The sequence below is a fragment of the Tamandua tetradactyla genome, chromosome 1, assembly GCF_023851605.1.
Source record: "Tamandua tetradactyla isolate mTamTet1 chromosome 1, mTamTet1.pri, whole genome shotgun sequence".
NCBI lineage: Eukaryota > Metazoa > Chordata > Mammalia > Pilosa > Myrmecophagidae > Tamandua > Tamandua tetradactyla.
Window position 1 is genome coordinate 181,513,804 of NC_135327.1, and position 22,444 is coordinate 181,536,247.

Consider the following 22,444-nt stretch of genomic DNA (forward strand, 5'->3'; position numbering starts at 1 on the left):
GTTAAGACCAATTTAGCTCAGAATTTTCTGTCAACCAGAGCAAAAAGGAAATGCTGTGAGCTATGTCGTTATCACTAAAATAATGAAAAGGGAAGTAGGCCAATTAATTAGAGAAGAACCTTTTTACTAGTATTTTACTGGCACTAAGAAGAATATATAATATTTCTTTATGAAAAAGCAATTAAATGAGATAATAGCATTTTTTAGCATTTGTACAAAACATGGGAATAGTCTTCTAGAACTTTTTATTTCAACCCTCAATAAAATCTGTAGGCATATGTAGATCTTGACGTTGTCATTTCTGTGAAGGTCTGAGGTAATACGTTTGAGTTTTATAGTTTCTAGTGATCTGATTAAGAAAATGTGTGAAATGCAGGAGAACACTAGTTTGCCCTTTAGATTATTCCTCTCAAACTTTGTTTTAACCTAGGTTGTTCTAGGAAGTAAAGAGCAAGCAATTTAGGAGTTCTTTGGTGAGTATTCCAAGTGAAGAGAATATACTTTAGATACCCAGAGTGCGACTGGCAAAGTTGAAAGTTTGTTTAGAAAATAGAGGAATAATTTTCTTCTAACTACCTCTTCAGGGTGCAGAATGGTGTGTTAAAGATAGACTGCAAATAGTACTAAAATTTTTCTGGAGATAATGTTAAGGGGAGAAAAGAAATAGTTAATATTTCTTGAGTGCCTAGTGTTATATTAAGCATTTGCTGTAATTATAGTTTCTTAAGTGTCTGAGAGATGACAGTGATTTTTATGTAATAGCTTATTAACAAGAAAATGGATGAATACATCATTTGTGATAATTATGTTTTCATTAAGAAGTGAGGAAACTGAGGCAGTTAAAAGATATTTTGTGACTCTTTCTTCTCATAAATTGTTATTTGTATTTATAAGCAGTAAAACAAAAGTGGCCTCTGATTTTAGTCCGGTTTTCTTGGAAGTTTGCTTTTGATCTTATTTTCAGTCTCTGAGATTTAGTGTTATAATCTATATAATGTTCACAATCTCTACATGATCTCTCTTTGACACTTAGAAATAAAATAACTTTCACATCTTATAGTCATTAGCTAATCGTATTATTCTTTTTCTGTGTACTGTCTCTGACTCCTGGACCTCCTTTTACACATTCATCTCTCATTTTTTATCTGCTGCCTGCTAAGTACTCACTCAAACATTGAAGCTCATCATTTTGTCTTCTATAAACTTTTACGCTGTCCTGTCCACCTGCATTCTTAGTTTTCTCCAATTCATTTATATACACATGGGGGGAAATGCCTGTCTATATATAGGTATGTATGTATACCCATGGCTTTGTAGGTTTGTGCAAATTGCACTCTACGTCTGTCCTATGTGTCCATAGGATACAGGTAATTTAAAGCACTGCTTCTAAAAATCACTTACATGATACATGTTCTTTATTTCTACTTTCTCTAAAGAGCTGATCAGTCAGCATGGTTTAATTGGTGATAGAATACATAGTTATATGACTGAGTGATATAAACTTGTAGGACATTGTACATATCTTTGTTTGGCAGTATACAGTATATGCTATTAAACTCCAGTGAACAGGTCTAAGATTGTTGTAGAACACCATCACATGTATCATTTTATACATAATTAACAGCAACAGTTTTCATTCCTGACCCAGATTTATTGCTTTGGAAATATTCTAATTCATAAGTGAGGATGAATTTTCATAAAGAGTGGTTGGATATTAGAAGGACATCTGTCCTTCATGGTCATGCACTGGGGTTAGAAATTACTGACCTAGAATAGATTCAAAACAAAAATAATGAAGTGACTTAGAGTGATTATGAGGCTGAGGATGATTATATGTCATTCTCTTAAGTTCTCTGTTCTCCGTTTTCTCCCCCTTTTCTTTCTGTTTTGAGCAAATTAATTGATTCCATTTAATCAAAATAGTAGTTTTGCTACTTCTTTTAGGCTAGTACCTGATCCCTGATCTTATTCCTTTAAGTTGTTTCCCCTACCACAAGGTTCTTTGAAATTAGCTCAATCAATTATAACAGTTTAAAAGAGGAAAAAAATTACCAGTACTTCTTACCAGACTATAAGCTGGTCTCTCACATACCATAGAACATTGTCATGGCCTCAAATATCATTTCTTGACTAAATCAATACATATTCCTCTACTCAGAATGAGGTTGAAGATTAAGTAGGCAAAAGACATATTTAACTACGTTTACTCTCCCTTAACATTTTTAGTGCTTGTCTACTTAAAAAAATTTTATTCCCTAGATCATAAATTTAGAAGTTTGCCACTATCATTTCCCAACTCCGTCCTGTTTGTGTTTCTTTGATATAAAACACTTCGTCACAACAATTTTATAGAAGAATTAAAAAGAATTGCTATGGTTTCAGATTTATGCTATAAAGTTCGAGATTCTCTCTCGTTCTTCACCTACTTGTCTAGACATAGTAGCAAAATCTATTTTTCACGAGGTCTGTAATAGCTAGTCATGTAACAGCAGAGCTCCCTTATTTGTGAGATAGGGTAAAAAGAAAGAGAGCCAGTTCCAGAATAGGAGAGTAAATTCTCAAAAGAGGAGAAGGAAAAGAGGAAAAAAATGGAAACAAGGCTATACCTTACAGTTCTGCCTTTATGGTGTCAAAGTTTGTGTCACTACTTCAACTTCATAGATTTCCTTATTTATTTGTCCCCTTGTGAATATGAGAAAAAATAGTCAACTTTCTGAGAAGTTCTATTCATATTCTGAGAAGTTTAAGATACACTGAAAAGAACTATTTCCTTCACAATAAATTGCCAGCCATGGAGGGAATCGTATAATCAAGAAAAGGTTGGCATGTAAACTTGACTTCTAAAACTCTAGTCTGAATTTCTAAGACTTGCACTTAGTAGGGACAAAGTAGGCTTGCCTTCCCACCCCATTGCTCCACCTCTGATTCTCTCACCCAGCCTTCCTATCCTATAATCAATCAATGTTGTCCTTGGAGGGTTACCCTCAAAAAATGAGAGACTTAATCCCCTAATCTGTAATTAATTGGTATTTTAGCAGCCAACTGAACACCAGAACACTTTTTAGTAAGGATATGGCAGACCAGATTCAGATTAAAGCCTTGGTGCTGTCTTTTACTAGCTATGTGATTTCAAGTTATCTAAGTTCCTTAAACTTTAGTTTCATAATTTGTAAAATGTGGATAATACCTATGTTGGGGGACTAAATAAGATAATACATGTAAAATGTTAATTATGGTACCTTGCATAAGTTAGATCTCAATAAGGTCTAAAATTCATTATCAATATTTTAATATTAATAACTATTTTCATTATTAATAATTTGCTGCTTAAGAGGGTAGACCTGGCACTAGACAACTTGAGTTCAGGTCGCTGCTCCATCACTTACTATCTGGCAAGTTATTTAAATTCTCTGCACGTCGGTTCCCTTATCTGGAAAATGGAAATAATCCCTTCATCATAGGATTGCTATTAAGATTAAATGAGTTAATGCGTGTACAGCACTTAAAACGGTACCTGGCATTTAATAACTGCTCAATAAATATTATCAGTTATTATTTTACCAACTCTTTCACTGTTTTAAGAGATTTGGAAAGGGCAGTTCCTTGCAAGAGAAAGTCATAATGTACTTAGAAGGGTACCAAAGATAAGTTTTACCTGCTTCCCAGCATGGCTTACATTCTACTCATGCACAACCTACTTACAATCTTTACTTAGCAAATCTCCAAAGAAAACTCATTTTTTATGGCTAATGCAAAATCTGAAATTCTGTACCCTCCCCCCACATCCATGTTGTAATATTAACACATAATTCATCCATGTTAGAGTTGATATCTTTTTGTAAAAGTTTTGTGAAAAAATACTTAAGGTTTCTGTAATTTTCTTTCAGGAGGTAATTGTTATTTAAGTGATGTAATTTTTTTTTCCAGCAACCCCCTCCACGTTTGATAAATTTTCAAAACCACAGCCCCAAACCCAATGGACCAGTTCTTCCTTCCCAACCTCAACAACTGAGATATCCATCAAACCAGAATATACCGCGACAAGCAATAAAGCCCAACCCCTTACAGATGGCTTTCTTGGCTCAACAAGCCATAAAACAGGTATATATCTACCTCCTCTCTTCAGTTGCTTATTCTGCTTCTCTCTACTTCCAAATCACCTTAAATGTATAGATTAAACAATAAGTTATGAAGAGGAAGAGCAAGCTTGTTTTTTCAGAAAGGTCAATTACAGACAGATGTAAAGTGACAAAGCTAAGAGAAAACATCTTGATCCCTTGTAATTAACAAGTCATGTTTAGGAGTAGAAGCACAAAATAATCAGGGAGTCAGGTATTAAATTAACTTTTGCAGTATTGGCATATTCGCCTTTTAGATTAGCACATTACATTTCCCAAGTCAAAAGTATTCCAACAAATACAGTTTTTAATTTCTTATAATACACATAGATGAAACATAGCCTTGAATTATAGTTGTTTTCTGCAAAAGAGAACTATAAATTTTTAAAGTGTTTCAAAGATTCTTCTTGGAAAGAAACTTAATATGGCACAATTTCAATGTGGAGTACATAGAAATATAAAATTTAATATTTATATTTTTAATACCTTCAGGTAAAAATATTTTCTAGATTTTAGATTATCTTAACAGAAGTAAGTTGCTTCAGTGTTTTGTCTGTTAAAGCTCTTGTGTCAAGCATCTTTCCAGCTTAAGGTTTGAAGGCTGATTTCACCAAGACCAAATTAAGGAATATGATGCTATTTCCATAAATCTCAATTATTTCCATAATTAATCAAATGATTTGAAAGTTTGACTCTAAAAGTACACACTTATCTTATTCTATGTGTATGTATAATCAATTCAGCTTTACTGTAATGTTACCACACTTTCTTATAATACTTGACTTATTTTAAATAAGATTCATACCTATTTCCATTTCATCATCAGAGATAACATTGTGATGTGAAAAGGGCCCAAGCTTCAGTTTTGCCTCAAGTTCTGTTTACTCTACCTAATAATTTTGTGGTCTTGAGTAAACTTTATTCTTTCTAAATCTCATTTGCTCCAGCTATCAACTCTGTCTCTCAGAACTGTACTAAGAGTTAATGTACATAAAAAGCACCTAGTGGCCCACTTCCCCCAGCCCACTACCACTGAACACCTGCGGGTGCGGCAACATCAGAGGGAGTGTTTTGATCAGGCAGAATTGAATGCTCTGTAGTCACTGGAGTTCAGAATTTAAAGTTCATCAGCATCTACCCTGAAAACTCTTCTGTTCTTCACTGCTTTAATGATCACTATTCCTACTGGGTTATATTTCACGTCTAAATCTTACATATTTGAAGTCACCTTGGGGATGTCCAATAGGGACAAGCCTTTAATAAGCTGCTGTTGTTGCAGTGGTTGCCGTCCACGTGGTGCATGGCCCTGTTTGTGTACATAGCCTGGAATGAAAGCTCACAACAGTGGCAGGAAGGCAAACAGGATTAAAGTGAATATCACCTTGTGATAACATTAAATTGTTTTTTAAAATGGTAAATGCTTCTGGGGGCATAGATGATTTGAATAAAATTCAAAGAACATGTTAAAATCAGTCTTAAGGGGTCATGTTTGACTAGTATAAATATTGATCCTTCTGATACAATGGTTAGTATAATCAGTTTAAACTAAGAGTCTCATTTGTAAATGAGAATATGGAAGTGTTAAATCATGACAGACAGGTTTGTGAAATTAATTACTGTGGTGGTTAGGTTCAGGTATCAACCTGGCCAGTTGAAGATGCCCCATTGTTCTGTTTCTATGGACTTAAATCACCAGTTTATGTAATTCATCTGTAGCTGATTACATTTGCAGTTGGCTAAGGGGAGTGCCTTCCACAATGAGTGAGGTTTAATTTAACTAGCTGGAGACTTAAAAGAGAGAGGTTAGAAGAGAGCAAAGCATCTCAGCATACTTCTCAGCACCTACAGATGCAGAAAGGAGTTGCTCCAGGAAAGCCGTTGGAACCCAGAAGCCAGGAGAGAAGGCCAGCAGACATTGCTTTGTGCCTTCCCATGTGACAAAAACTCAGATGAAAGCTAACTGCCTTTCCTCTAAAGAACTATACATTTTTAACTAAATAAATCCCCTTATTAAAAGATGATTCTGGCAGTTTTAGCAGGCTAAACTAGTGTCACAAAATTCTAGGAAGAATTTGATTGTTTTTACAACAAAAAATATTTTATAGCATTTTTGTCTTAGTTTTTGTCTGATACTCCTCTAGAGGTATTAAGATCTACACAGTGAAGGAAATCTAAACTTTTTTTTTATGTTGAATACTTACCCTGACTTTCATGAAAACACCAGGTTACCAGAGTTTTGCTTTTCATTTCCAATAAAAAGTTGCTTAAAGTTGTAGACATTGGAGTTAATATGAATGTCACCAAAGAATTTTGCATGAAATGTGATTTCCTAATCAATAGGACTCTTTCATTACATTATTTTATGGAAAAACTAGGCTAAATCATGTATGTTCATGTGAGAAGACATGGTTTCCTTAAAGATATAGAGCAAAGCCAGGTGTTTACCACCTCGGCAATCAACCTGCTCCCTGAAGGCTCCATGCAGGCAAGCTTTGTACTTTTAGAGCAACTTGTTAATGATACTCTTGCCTCTGTCATTCATCAGTGACATTATGGTTTAATTGCAAGGTCTCCATAAACTCAATTTAAAAATCTAGTTTTTTCCTGCTGATTTTTTTTCATTGTAATATATGTGATAAGAATTTACGTTTAAATGTGACTTTTGCTTGTTTGTTTGTTTGTTTTTACATGGGCAGGCGCCGGGAATCGAACCCAGGTCTCCGGCATGGCAGACAAGGACTCTGCCACAGTGAGCCACCATGGCCCACCCAAATGTGACTTCATTTTTGCATAGTTAGAAAGTATAAACAATCCCAAAAATAGATTATTTCATCACTTGGGATTTCTGGATTTATTAATCAGAACTAAATTTTATCTATATCTATCTATCTATCTCTCTATCTATCTATCTATATATATATAACAAATTTTATTCTATATATATATATTTTATATATATAGTTAGATAATCTTTGAGGTCCTTTCTGGATAGGGTGAAAAAAAAGTTGTGATTTTACTTTAGAATCCTTAGTATATTTTCTAGCCATTTTTTCCTCTTGTATACAATCTAAAAACAACCTCCCCAAAAATGTTTTCTTTTTTTGTTGTTATTTTTATTACAAAACCATAATATATGTTCACTGCAAAAAAAGTAAAACATATTAAAATAAGAAGAAAGCTAAAAAGAAAAGCACCTAGCATATTGTAGGTACTCACATGTTTACTTTACCTTTTCCTCATGTTTTGATAGATACATACTTTAAGAATGTTTATAGGAATGTTTGCTGGTCAAAAATTTTTAAATGAATGATTAGCTAAATAAATGAGCAAATGAGAAGAAATATAGTGGAAAACTCATTTTAATTCTTAGAAGATTACTTGAACAAATTTTAGTATATTCATGCTAAGGAAATAGTTTTCAGCTATTATTTGAAAAATACAGTAATCTATGTGATCTCCTAAGAATATTATGTGGGGAAAATGTTACAGAATTTTTCTAAGATATTAACTTGTGTGTACTGTGTGTATTTTAATCTCGTATACATAAATAAAACTTGGAAATACACACAAACTGTAACTGTAATTATTCTGGGGAGGGGAATAAAAAAGGAAGGGTGAAGATACCAGAGAGAGAGAGCATGATTGTGGGGTGGGGGGGCAGGGGGAAGTGAAGAAATTACATTTAACTTAATATGTTTCTGCATGTAGTTTTTAAACTGGAGTGTGTAAATTAGATTTTCAAGGTTAAAATGTTTCAGACATTATCTCTATAGTATAGTCCAACTTACCTTTTAATTGGCTGTGCTAAATAGATCATTATGCTCTTTCTAAAATCAGTACAACTAAATCATTCCAGACACAGAGCCAATTATACAACTTCTAGTAACTAAAAATGAAGGGATTACTGTATATTGTAATTCTCGAAGCTTTTTCATTAATACTAATTATTAACCCTTACTACAACCTGTGAAATAGATAGAGCAGATGTTTTACTCTCTTTTCATAGGGATAAAACTGATGCTCAAAGAAGTTCACTTATCAAAGTCACATGTTTAGTAAGGAGCAAAATCTGGATAGGGGAGCTCCTTTGAGTCTAACCAAGTGTGTCCTCTTTACATGGCACCATGCTTCTCATTACCAGCAATACTTTAATGATTTCTTTAGGTGAAAATTTGTCTCTTCTGTTTGTCTATTTCTTTTTAATTTAGTTTTTGGTTTTCTAAAAATTGTCCATGTATGTAATTTTTTAGAGTTATATTTTTCTATGAGGCTTGTTACAGAGAGAGAGAGAGAGAGAGGGAAAAAAGCACTCTTTCAGCTGACACACTTAGTATTTACCTCCTTATTCCTAAATAATATGCTTATAGTGCTAGGTTGTTTTACACATTATATAGTTCCTTTCCACCATGGCATAAATGGGTTAGCTGTCTTTCACCATCATCATCCTCTCCTTACCTCATAAATGTAGGTACCTTTTTAGCCTCCTTCCTACACCTATTTTTCCAATATATCATAACTTTAGTAAGGTTATGTGTTTTCATTATCATGTCCTTGTAAAAAATGCTATTCAGAACTCTGTCAAATGGTGTACTATGCTTACTCTCCTTTTCTGTTCATACTTTGTTTTCCTTGAAGATACTAATAGTAGTGGTGGGTGTTTTTCTTTTGTTTTTTGTTCTTTTCTGCTCTCTATTTGCTTAGTTGTCTGTGTGCCTATCTATACCCTAAACCCCTCTCCATAGGTATAAATCTCTCAATTGTTTCAGATGCATTGGGTGTGCTATGAGAGTTTCATCTTCCTGGGGAAAAAAAAACTTTACTGTAGCCTTTTGACCTGTTCTAAACCCTGTACTCCTGGTGTACAGTTTCATGCTCAGTATTCTCTTAGCCTCCTATCCATGGATCCTGTTTCCTATATGCTGTTTCTTCCTTTTTATGGTTAATTCCCTCACTAATAGCTTCATAAGAACGTGTACATGAGAAGTAAGTATTTTGACACCTTCTGTGTGTGTGCAGGTGTATTCTGTTGTCATATTTAATTGATTGATACTTTACCTGAGTTTTAGTTCCAGATTAGAAATAATTCTTCTTCAGAATTTTGAAGGTACTGTTTCATCATCCTTCAGCCATCAGTCATTCTGATTCCAGATCCCTTGTATGTTTATGATTTGATTTTTTTTAACTCTGGAATCTTATGGGATCTTTCCTTTTTCCCACATATTTTGAAATTTCATCATGTGCTTTTTATTTATGTAGATCTTTTTTTTAGTGGGAGAGGGGGTGAATGATCCAAGAATCGAACCTGGGTCTCCCGCATGGAAGCCAAACATTCTACCACTGAACTACACGTGCACCCTCTAGATCTGTTTTTAGTTAATAATTCCAGGTACTCAGTTGTTCCTTTTCTTCAATTTGGTATTCCTCAGAAAAATCAGATGAGAGGACAGGGCTTGCTCAGCATTCAGTGTATGTATAGTGATTTGATCTTTGATTTCAGTGCAACACCTCCTTCTTCAGTACATAGATAGTATGTGACCAAGGTTAGTGAAAATAATATATATTATTGCCCCCCATCTTTGTCTCTTTCTCAAATTAAAGTTGAATTAAAATAACAATTTTTTTCTACTTGATTTTGTGTCTGAAACAGTGATTAGCAAACATTTTATTTTACTGGCCTGCTGATCGATAATCTTTTTTTTTTTCTCTTCTTGCTACAATAGTGGCAGATCAGCAGTGGACAGGCTGCCCCGTCAACTGCCAACAGCACATCTTCTACTCCTTCCAGTCCCACCATCACTAGTGCAGCGGGATGTGATGGAAAGGCTTTTGGTTCACCTATGATTGATTTGAGCTCACCAGTGGGAGTTTCTTATAATCTTCCTTCTCTTCCAGATGTAAGTATATTCAAAATTTAAACTGTTTCTTTTGAGAATTAACATGATTTGGTATTAGGTAAAGGGCATCGATTTGTGTGATTATAGGTCATTTGTATGTTTGTTTTTATTCTTTAGAGATATAACAGCAGTAAAAAAAAGGATTGTTATCAATATATAATACAAAATGTCTTTCTAGGTCACTGGAGTTAAAGGTGTTTGTAATTGCATGATTATGATGATGGATCATGGAGTCTAAGCTAGGAAAAGAAGGGAATTAGGACATGGGAGGAGATACTGGAAAGGTGAATTGCTAAAATGTGATATAGCGGAATAAGGTTAGAGAGAGAAGCTTGAAATTAAGTGATCAGAAGAAGTGGAGGCTTGAAATTAAAACCTCAAAAGAGACAGAGGCAAGTTTAATAATAGAAATCAAAACCTTTTTCTACTAGATCATGCTGACCATTGCAAAGTTACCCCAATTTATTTTATATCTAAATTAAAAATATTCACAGTCCAAGCCCTCACCATGTCTACAAGATTGTGAAAATTTTAATTTGCATTAATTAGTTTGTTTTTCAAGTTGAGATCAACAAATATATCCTAATAGTTGCATTGTTAACCTTCCCAGATTTCACTTCATTTTTACAATTTTATATATTTTAAATGGGTCAAGTATGTTTTTTTTCAATAATCTTTATTCTACAGCATTGTTAGGTTTACAGAAAAAGTGTACAGAAAGTACAGCATTCCCATATTAGAGCCCCACCCCCACCCTGTCCATGTACACAGTTTTCCCTTTTACTAACATCTTCCATTAGGTTGGTACATTTCTTACAATTGATGAGCCAATATATTGATAATTTTTAGTAACTAAAGTCCATAGTTTACATTAGGGGTCACTCTTTGTGTAAACAGTTTTGACAAATGTGTGCTGTCATATATCCCCCAGTATTTTTCGTGCATATATGGTACATAGGGAAACTTCTTTTCTCTCAGTCCTATGATTTTTAGCTTTTAAGATAGACTCCACAATGTAAATACTTCCCTTAAGATATACACAAATCCAGTCATTCCGTATTTTTTTAATACTCTTTGGAAAGTATTGGCCCAGGTAATAGGGTAAACCAAAAAGAATGCTAAAATCTAATGAACCCTGTGTGCAAACTGTCACCCTCTCTCCCAAATGAAAGAGGAAACAGAGAATAAAGTTCTCTTGCTTTCCTCTGCAGTCCTCAGATATAGGTGATACTCTGTCTCCCCGCATTTCTCAATCTGAACCACAGAATAAAGACAGTGATTTTAGTGACTGTTTTCTCAGTCCTCCCGAGGATGGTTCATAACTAGCACCATTCTAGATGGATAGGCAACAGAACAGTCAGTTCTCGTTCACAGAGCTGATTCTAGAAAGTTGCCTGAAACACTGAATTAGCAAATACGGAACCATTGTACTAGGATAGGTTCCTGCAAACCTCTGATCACAATATTTTCATCAACCTATGAGTACATAACATTGTTTTATATGTGTTTCTGTTTAAAGACACTTTAATATGTATTATTGATTCATTAATATTGAACTCACAGCCATCAGCACTGTAACTCATGCCTGGGTGGAGTTTATTTAACATGTGTATTTTCTCCATAAGGCATACCACAGCCTTTTTGTGCTAATTCATTATATACAGTCTGCCTTAAGGCTTAATTCTCTTGCAGAATCCTGGTTTTAAAAGGCTGGAACTGTGTTATAGAACTTAACTGGATTTTAAACACCAGATATTCTTGGGAAATTTGGTGTATTTTGGCACGAAAGGATATTTGCATCTAAACCATTAAACTCTTACTCATTAGAAGGTTATCAGCATTGTAGCCTAGCAGTGCATTAGGAAAGAAGGTTATTTATATACCTTCTTGATTCTTAAATCAGGGATATGTAAGAAATCAGTTTTTTGGTACCAAATCATAGCAATATATTTAGCAAAGTTAGTGTTCAGGGAATTTGTTATATATGGACTTGCTACACCTATCTAGTACATACCCAAAGCATCAATTCTCTAAGTGTGGACCAAGGACCTGGAGGAGGCCAGATTTTCTTCATATTCTTAATCAGAATGCATCAAAACCGATTGAATGTAGGTGCAGATATGAGAATCCAGTTAGCTACAATCAAGCCAGCCTTTAAAGTGATTTGCAAAAAAGTGTGAAATATGTTGGTGCTCTCCTCACGAACTTTGGTGGGTTTTAGGGAAAAACATGTTTGTTTTGTTATTTTTAAATGATTAATAAATGCTTTAAAATTGTTTAGCTTTAATGCTTTGGAGAATGGGATTCTGAGACACAAAAACTTGAGAATTGCTACCTTAAAGAATTTTGAAGGCCTATGAAAATACATGTTTTAAAGCAACTTGATTTGCTTTGTTTTACATTGCTTTGGATGAGGAAAAAACCACTCAATTCAAACTAAAGAGGTTTTTGGGTTTTTTTGAAGATAATTTTTTTAAGCTATTTTAGTAAACAATGGGAATTGTCCACAGCTAGTTGTACAAACTTCTTTGGCCTGTGCGTCTCCACTCCCCTGACTCGTGACTTCTGAATAATGTGTCCTCGTTGTATTTACTAAGGCAGAACATCAAGAAGAGTGAATGCTTTTATTCGGGATCATTTATGGGGAAAAGATGCAACAAATCATGAGATATTTACATGTTCAAGAGTTATTAACTATTAACTGTTAGTAACTGTTAATAGTTATAAAGTTACTGAAATGTTCTTATGAATGTAAAGTATCTTTTAACTTGCAAAGTCAAGATACCTTGAAATAATCTTTTCTTGTAAGATTGATTGTTCAAGTACTATTATGCTGGACAATATGGTGAGGAAAGATGCTAGCATAGATCATGGCCAGCCAAGACCACCCTCCAGCAGAACCGTCCAGTCACCAAATTCATCAGTTCCATCTCCAGGCCTTGCAGGTAAAGTGAGCCTCTTTGGATTTTGTGAATATATTTCACAGTTTTTACTCTACTTGTAATAAAAAACATTACTCTCCCATCCCACCCCCTTTTTTTGTTTTTTTCTTTTGTTTAATAATTAAGATGTGTCTGAGTTTTGGGGCTATTTAAAATTAGGTATACTTTCAAGTAGGAAGCATCTTTTCCATTTCAACAGAACTTACAGCCATAGTTACACTCCTGGGAGAAAATTAGCGTAGTATTATACATTCTTTTTATTGATAGGTTAATTTGCCTGTGACATGTCTCTTTTGGTGTGTAATTTACCTTAAAATTTTATAAACGATAGAACATAGAGAAATCACTCTTTTGGTAGTTTGTTTGATGTTTAATTGTGTTTAAGAATTTTTAAATACTTTATTCATTTCCCCCAAAAGAGAAGTATTCTGACTAGTACTGCTCCTGGAGACCTTGAAAAAATCATTGCCATAGAACAAAATAAGGACAGAGACTAAGGCAGTTGTTAATTTCAAAGATACTTATCTAAAACAAAGTTTTAGAATTTTAATCTCACTAGTAGTCATAAGAAATCAAAACTAGGTATAATTTCTAACTATTGAATAAGCAAAGATTTTAAAAGTGAAAATACTTGTTATGTAATGAAAGAAAAAGTACTTACTGATATATGGCTGGGGGGATTATGATTTGGCAAACCATTTCTGGAAACCATTTTGGCATTATTACTAAAGGTAATATTTGTCCAATAATGACTATGTGCCAGTGCACTGACAAAGTACATAATATGCATTACCTACTCATTGCTTCAAGCACCTTAGAAAATGTATATGTCCTTCAACCAGGTGACTCCATTTTAAGACTCTTATTATAAAGAACTAATTAAAAATTGGACATATATAAAATTATGCATATTAATTTTATATATATTTATCAAGGCATTATTGCAGTGATAAAAAACTTAAACGTTGTAAATGTCCAAATGTACAGAAATGGTAAAAATTATAATGTATCAATAAATAGAATATTATTTAACTATGCAAAGAATGCCTATATAAGAAATTTTTAAAGGGCATGTTCATTGTAGGCTATTTAGTAGAAAGTAGAATTTAGAACCATATAGTAAGTACAGTATAAAAGATATAAACGTGTTTAAAAGGGGAAAAAATACATCAGTTTTCAGCAGTGTTTAGGTCTGTGTGGAGAAATTATAGGTCACTTAAATGTTATTTTAAGTCTTTTAATAGTTTTCAAATATTCTAAAATAAATGAAGCATATGTTACTTTCATTTTCATAGTCAGAACATAATCAACATTTTTTTTTTTTTAAAGGAAGTTCACTAGAGTTGATAAACCACTAAAATGGATTTCTTTCTCTTCATTTTATCAATGTATCCTATTGGTTGTCAAGCCCTTTAGAACTTTATCACTTCAAAATTTCTATTTCTCACTTCCATTGTATTTCTACTGTCACTGTTTACTAGGACTCTAAGTAAAACTTACAGTAAAAATCAGTTCAATCCAAAAATTTTACAGCATTTTTGTTTCTTTCTTGGCTGTGGTTTTTTTGTTGTTGTTTATTTGTTTCTTCTCCTCCATTTCTCCCAGTTGACACTACTACCAAAGCATAGATTGTTTTTTTGTTTGTTTATTAATGAAATTGTATAGACAATGCTCACTTTGAAGGTTTGGATAAAATATGCTTGCGAAACTTTATGTTAGGTGCCTTTTTTATAGGGGAGAATTTTGACTGCTAATTCAGTATCTATAATTATTTACTTTATTAGGTTTTTAATATTTTGAGTCAATTTTTGTATTTTATATTATCTAGAAAATTTTATATTTCACCTCAATTTTCAAATTTCCTGACATACTATTGCTAGAAGTTTCCTATGATGTGTTTAATCTCTTATTTTTGTAATTCTGTTCCCTTTTTTTTTTTTTTTTACATGGGCAGGCACCGGGAACAAAACTCGGGTCCACCGGGAACAAAACTCGGGTCCTCGGGCATGGCAGGCAAGCATTCTTACCTGCTGAGCCACCGTGGCCCACCCAATTCTGTTCCCTTTTAATTACTAATACAGTTTATTTGTACTGCCTCTGTTCTTCGTTTTATCACTCTTCTGGTAAAAAAATTAAGCAAGCAAACATTCCCCCTTCTCCCTTTCTACCATCCCCTTATAACCTCTAATCTGCTTTCTATCTTTGCAAATGTGCTATTTTTTATCATCTCTTGTAAGTAATATCATACAGTATTGTCCTTAAGTGCCTTGCCTAATTCCTGAGCATATTTTCATAGTTCTTCCATGTTGCAGTATGTATTATAACTTCATTCTTTCATATGGTGGACTATTATTCCACTATGTAGATACCACATTTTTACCCATTTTTATTCATTTGTTATTGTTTTTATTGTTATTGTTTATTTTACCCATTTATTCATTTTGTTGACACTTAGGTTGTTTCTACCTTTTGGCTATTGTGAATACTGCTACAAACACTGGTTTATCAGTATCTATTTGAGACCCTGTTTTCACTTTTTATGGCAGTATACCTAGAAATAAATTTCTGGGTCATATGAAGGTAATTCTAATTTAACCTTTTGAGGAGCCACCGTGTTGCTTTCTACAGTGGTTGAACAATTTTGCATTCTCACCAACAATGCACTAGAGTCCCGGTTTATCTGTATCCTCTCTAACATTTACTATTTTCTGTTGTTATTTTTAATAATTGTGGTTTTGATTAGCATGTCCCTAATGGCTAATGATGCTGAGCATCTTTACATGTGCTTATTTGCCACTTGTATCTCTTCTTTGGAGAAATGTCTGAAGTCCTTTGTCCATTTTTTAATTGGGTTGTTTGTCTTTTGGTTGTTGCATTGTAAAAGTTCATTATATATTCTGGATATTTACCCTTTATCCAATATATTATTGGCAACAATTTTCTCCCATACTGTAGGTTGCTCTTTTTTCTTTAATTTTCATTGTTTATCTATAGGTTGCTTTTTTTTTTTTTTTTGGCATGGGCAGGCTCCAGAAATTGAACATGGGTCTCTGGTATGGCAAGGTGAGAACTCTGCCGCTGAGCCACCACCCTGTAGGTTGCTTTTTTACTTGCAAATTTCCTTCAGTGCACAAAAGTTTTTAATTTTGATGAAATCAGAATTTACCTTTTTCTTTTTAGTTGTTCATGCTTTTGGTGTCATATCTAAAGAATCCATTGCCAAATTCCAGTCATAAAGATTTGCCTCTATATTACCTCCTAAGAGTTTTATACTTTGACTGCTATATTTAGGTCCTTGATCTATTTTGAGTTGTTTTTATAAATGATACATGGTAGTTGCCTAACTTTCCTTCATTGGCATATGGATATCCTGTTTCCCCCGCACCATTTGTTGAAGACACTTTTCTTTCCCCCACTGCATGTACTTATCACCCTTGTCAAAATCAGTTGGCCTTAGATATGTGGGTATATTTCTACACTTTCAATTCTGTTTCCATTGATTTGTCTCTCTTTATGTCAATACCACAATGTCTTGATTACGGTGATGTGATTTGAAATCAGGACTTGAGAGCCCTCCAAACCTAACCTTGTTTTTCAAGATTGTTTTAGCTATTTGGGGCTCCTTGCAGTTCTATATGAATCTATTTTATTTTAATAACAAAAAATTTATTGAGATATATCTGTATGCCATATAATCCATCCAAAATATAAAATCAGTGGCTCACAGTATCATAGAGTTGTGCATTCATCACCACAATCAATTTTAGAACATTTTTATTACTCAAAAAAAAGAAAGTCCAACACATCCCATTTCCCTTATCCCCACCCCACTCCCATATTTTTTTTTCTTTATTTTATTACTCATCTACTCATACACTGGATAAAAGGAATGTCAGTTGTTACAAGGTTTTTACAATCATTATCAAAGATCAAGGCACAGGATTACAGTTCAATACTTTCCTTTTAGATATTCTAATACAATAGACACTAGAAAGAAATATCTATATATGAGTCTGTAGTCATAATCATTTGTTAAATCCTAATTTCTCAGTTACATTTCCTCACTGTCATTTGCTCATTCTCTCAGTCTTCAGGGATATCTGGGCAATGACCATTTTAACTTCTTCATGCTGAAGTAGAGGAATGAAACTGGTTGATGTTCAAGACCAGGCTCATCCCTGGGATTCATGTCCCACGTTGCCAGGAAGACTTATAACCCTGGGAGTCATGTCCAATGTAGAGTGGAGGGTAGTGAGTTTATGTGCAGAGTTGGCTTAGTGGGAAAGGCCATTAAGCAACAAAAGAGGTTCTCTGGTAATGACTTCTAGGCATAATTATAAGTAGGCTTAGCTTTACTATTGCAGAAGTAAGTTTCATAAGGGCAAGCTTCAAGATCTCAAGAGCTTGGCTTATTAAAGTGGGAGTCTGTAATGCTTGAGAGAATATCAGGAATAACCCAAGTGGGGAAGTTTTAATTCCACATTTTTCCCCAGCTCCTCAAGGGGACTTTGCAAATATTTTTTCATTTTCTGCCCAGATACTCTGGGCTGTATCAGTGTATTCATTAATCTGTACAGAATAACAAGATCTCACTCCCTATTCTAGGTTCAATGTTAATTATGTTGTTCATGTGAATTTGAAGATTGGTTTTCCATTTATGGAAAAAAAAAAGATTGCTGGACTTTTGATAGAGATTGCATTGAATTTTTATTTGCTTTGGGTAATATTAACAATATTAACTCTTCCAATCCATGGGTATGGGATGTCTTGCCATTTATTTAGGTCTTTTAAATTTCTTTCAGCATTGTTTTCTAGTTTTCAGTGTACATAACTCTTGTAGCCTTGGTTAAATTTATTCCTAAATATATATATATTTTAAGATGCTGTTGTAAATAGAATTGTTTTCTTAATTTCCTCCTCAGATCATTGCTAATGTATAGGAACACAATAGATTTTTTTCTGTTGATCTTATCCCCTGCCACTTTGCTGAACTTTTTTATTGGGTCCGATAGCTTTCTTGTGGTTTCCTTTGGGTTTTCTATATTAATATCATGTCATCTGCGAAAAGAAATAGCTTTACTTCTTCCTCTCCAATTTGGATCCTTTTATTTCTTTTTCTTGCCTAATTGCTCTATTTAGAGCATACATATTTAGTCATCATTTCCATGAGAGAAGTCCAGTACTCCTCCTGTTGTTTATTCCCTCAAGTCTGAACTTCTCAACATGACTTTTTTCATCTTTCATTAGTCAGATTCACTCTATTTATGTGATTTTCTTTCTTGGACTGCTTTTATATCATCCCCCCACTACTTTTAATTGTTTTTTATAGTTCTCACTAGCACTAGAGCCCTCTCTGAGGGCCTATCCCTAATCACTGTAACACTGGAACATTTGGCAAAATTTGGAGATATTTTAATTGTAACAATTCAGAAGAGAAATCCTACTGGCAACTAATACCTAGTAGAGGTCATGGATGCTACTAAGCATCCTTCCATGCACTATAGTACAGATGCCCACAACAAAGAATTATCAGGCCTAAATTGCCAATAATGCCAACTTTGAAAAATGCTTTTAGTCTGATAGCACTTAACAGCCTCTGCTGAGAGTTTAGCAACTTTTTATTGTGGTATATACTTTCATTATATGTTCCCATCTCTGATACTGCTAAGTGAGCACCCTCAATAGCAATTCAATACATATCATTAGTATATTATTAATTCATGTTATTTTAATGTGTATGATTTCAACCCTCTTAGGACCTGTTACTATGACTAGCGTACATCCCCCAATACGTTCACCTAGTGCCTCCAGCGTTGGGAGCCGAGGAAGGTAAACTAACTTAACCTTATTCTCTAGTACGTAAAATCTTTACTTAGATTTATCTTGACAATGATCAACATATTTTTGGTGCTTAATACACTGAACAAATTTCCTTTGTTTTTTTTTTTTTCAAATTTCCCTTATTTTTAACTTTTATATTCAATTTAGTAATGTAAATAGAGTACAAGTTTCTCTTTAAGATAGAAAAATATTTATTCATATGTTTTGTAAAGGAAATTTGATGTTTGACATTAGCGTTATAGAAAGGTAAAAATAAAAATGAAGTAGGTATAGCATAATGCATTGAATAGAAACTCACAAAGAGGGAAATAAACAGAAAGCCCAATAATTTTATACTAATTTAAGTGTTCTCTGACTTTTCTAATGACAAATATTGCCTATACTATAAAAGAAAATAAAATTATAGTTTTGAAATCCTATTTTAAATTACTGCTTTGCTTTATCCCTCATTATGCTTCAAAATTTGTTAGCTAGTGAACCCAATTCTTTCCTAATCATATGAAAGAAACATTCTTTAAGGAAAAAAAAGATTTGTCTTTAATTCCTTGAGAATTTAGTGGCTTATCTAAAAGTTTTTTTTGCCCTGCTACCCTTTTTAATGGCAGGATACTGATAAATGATTTCTCTAATTGTCTTCACATGTTGATTGTGACAACAAATCAGTAAAGTTCTAGAGTTCTTTTTTTCACTTATTAGAAAGGAAAATGGTGAAACCTGTAAAAGATGCTAATTCTAAGATACTAAATTTGACTTTAGTATCAATTTTATTGCTTTAGAATATGGAGGGCAGTTTTATTTTGTCAGGATTTATTTAAATATTGTCTGCTGAACAAAGTAGCTGTTCAGATCTGAATTTAGATAGGTTAATATATGAAGCATTTTTATTCATAACTGAAACTTTGTTTTGCATACAGCACTTGCATTTCAGTTATTAGCATTTACTCCTGCTGTAAAATAGTCATCATTTGTTGTGAAGATATTCATTATTTATCCAGAAAGTTACTGTTATACCTTGTTTTCTGATACTTATTGTAGTATTCTTAGATTGCTTTTTTCTCTCTTGTGCTTAGCTCTGGCTCTTCTAGCAAACCAACAGGAGCTGATTCTACACACAAAGTACCAGTAGTCATGTTGGAGCCCATCCGAATAAAACAAGAAAACAGTGGACCACCGGAAAATTATGATTTTCCTGTTGTTATAGTGAAACAAGAATCAGATGAAGAATCTAGACCCCAAAATGTAATTATATAAATTACAGTACTGTTTGGAAGATACAATGATAGAAACTTTTAAATAGCTATTATTAGGTTAAAAATGTTATATTTGAAAATATATGAGCCCAAAACATATGAAACAAATACTGACAGATTTGAAGGGACAAATAAACATTTGTACATTAATAGTAGGAGACTTTCATACACTGATTCGATAATGGACAGAACATGTAGACAGAAGATCAGTAAGGAAATCTAAGACTTGAATGATATTCTAAACCAACTAGACCTAACACACATATATAGAATACTTCAGTCTACAACAACAGAGTACATATTCTATTCAAGTACGTGTTGATCAGTCTCCAGGATAGATCATATCTTGGAGTCACAAAACAATTGTCAGTAAATTAAAAATATTAAATCATACAAAGTATCTTCTCTAATCACAGTGGAATGAAGCTAGAAATAACAGAGAGAGAAATGGAAAATTCACAAATTTGTGGAAATTAGACAAAGTACAACCAGTGGGTCAGAATGGAAATCACAAGGGAACTTGGGAAATGCCTTTAGGCAAATGAAAATGCAGCATACCAAGACTTATAGGATGCAGCAAAGGCAGTGTTGAGAAGGAAATTTATAGCTCTAAATGCTTACATTAAAAAGAAGAAAGATCTCAAATCAGACACCTAAACCCAAGACTGGAAGGATTTAGAAAAAGAATATCAAACTAATCCCAAAGTGAGCAGAAGGAAAGAAAGATAGAGTAGAGATAAATGAATTTAAAAATTAAACAAAAGAATCAACAAAACCAAGAAGTTGATTCTTTGAAAAGATAATAAGATTGACAAAATTTTACAACAAAAAAGAGAGAGAACACAAATGACTAAAAAAAGAAAGATCTTAACAAACCAATACTAGAAAGAGTTTGAATTAGTAATCAAAAACCTCCCAACAAAGGGAAGCCCAGAGTCAGCTGGCTTCACAGGAGAATTTTGCCAAACATACCAAGAAGATATAATACCAATTCTGCTCAAACTCTTCCAAAAATTTGACAAGAAGGGAACACTCCCTAATTCATTCTATGAGGCCAACATCCTCATACCAAAGCCAGATAAAGGTACAAGAAAAGAAAACTAATCTTCCATAGTGGGAATTCGATTTATATAGTACTTAAAAATTGAAAAACCAAGAAATTTCAGTATTAGCAAATTCTTTAGAAATCTAGAAGTAAATAGAAGAAAAAAAACTAAGTGATTTGAAAATAGTAACCTCCAGGGAATGAGATTATATTACTTACAAAGTTTTTAAAAATGTTTGAAGGAGATAGCAGCTTTTCTTATTGATCTGAATTTATCATCATCCTAGGCTCCAACAAAAAATTCAGCTTCATGTTTAAATCTTTAGTGTGTCTCTTGCAGGGATGAAATTATTTCTAAATACGAAGTCACTATGTCTTTCTGTGAATGATAAGGAATCTACATTAATCATAGTTTGTGTCTAGGTATAATTTTTGCATCTGTAATTTGAATTAGCACCAATAAAAATTACAGTACATCTGATTGACTTCCACACTACTCACATACTCTCTCAATTTCTGTAGCCATCAACAAACTCAAAAAGATTTTCCTTATTCTGTCCACACCTCCTCACCCTAGTCCCCTGTTTTGATGATATTTCTCAGTAGAGGTACCTACTTCAATCCCATTAATACAGTTAGCAATAAACAAACATATTCCTCTCTCATATACTCACAGTCACCTCCGAAGTAACCAGGTACCCATAAGAGGGATGTATACAGTTCAGAATTGCATTAGAACTGATAAAAAATACCAATTTAAATGTGTGCGTATATTTATTTATACATATATATGTGTGTGTATATATTTTTTCTATTATTATTTTTATGTTTTGCTTTCCTGTTTCCATTGCAGACCAACTATCCAAGAAGCATACTCACTTCCTTGCTCTTAAATAGCAATCAGGGCTCTGCCTCTGAGGAGACTGTGCTAAGATCAGATGCTCCAGATAGCACAGGAGATCAACCCGGTCTTCACCAGGAAAATTCCTCAAATGGAAAGTCTGAGTGGCTGGATGCTTCCCAGAAGTCACCACTTCATGTTGGAGAGATAAGGAAAGAGGATGACCCCAATGAGGACTGGTGTGCCGTCTGTCAGAATGGAGGGGAACTCCTGTGCTGTGAAAAGTGCCCCAAAGTATTCCATCTTTCTTGTCATGTGCCCACATTGACAAATTTTCCAAGGTAAGAATAATACTTGCTTCCTTTCAAACATTCTTTCACAATAAATGATAGGTATAAACTTCTGAAGATCATTATAGCAAAAAAAATTTTGTAAAACCTTAGTTGATACTGTACTTGGTAAATGCATTCTTCAAAACCCCAAACAATTATCTAGGGTCTTCCATATCTCCCC

The 22,444-nt window shown here is 33.6% G+C and overlaps 1 protein-coding gene and 1 pseudogene across 2 annotated transcripts in view; both read left to right on the forward strand.

The window, feature by feature from the left end:
* The window catches only part of TRIM24 (tripartite motif containing 24), a 126,530-nt gene that overhangs the window by 98,214 nt on the left and 5,872 nt on the right, over positions 1–22,444 (forward strand). For both annotated transcript variants that reach the window (XM_077144127.1, XM_077144138.1), the window contains exons 10-15: positions 3,928–4,101; positions 9,839–10,012; positions 12,822–12,957; positions 18,711–18,783; positions 19,866–20,034; positions 21,944–22,272. In XM_077144127.1, the coding sequence (XP_077000242.1) occupies positions 3,928–4,101; positions 9,839–10,012; positions 12,822–12,957; positions 18,711–18,783; positions 19,866–20,034; positions 21,944–22,272 (1,055 nt within the window). The remainder of the gene's footprint in view (positions 1–3,927; positions 4,102–9,838; positions 10,013–12,821; positions 12,958–18,710; positions 18,784–19,865; positions 20,035–21,943; positions 22,273–22,444) is intronic.
* Positions 4,189–6,981, forward strand: LOC143679631 (vacuolar ATPase assembly integral membrane protein VMA21 pseudogene; annotated as a pseudogene).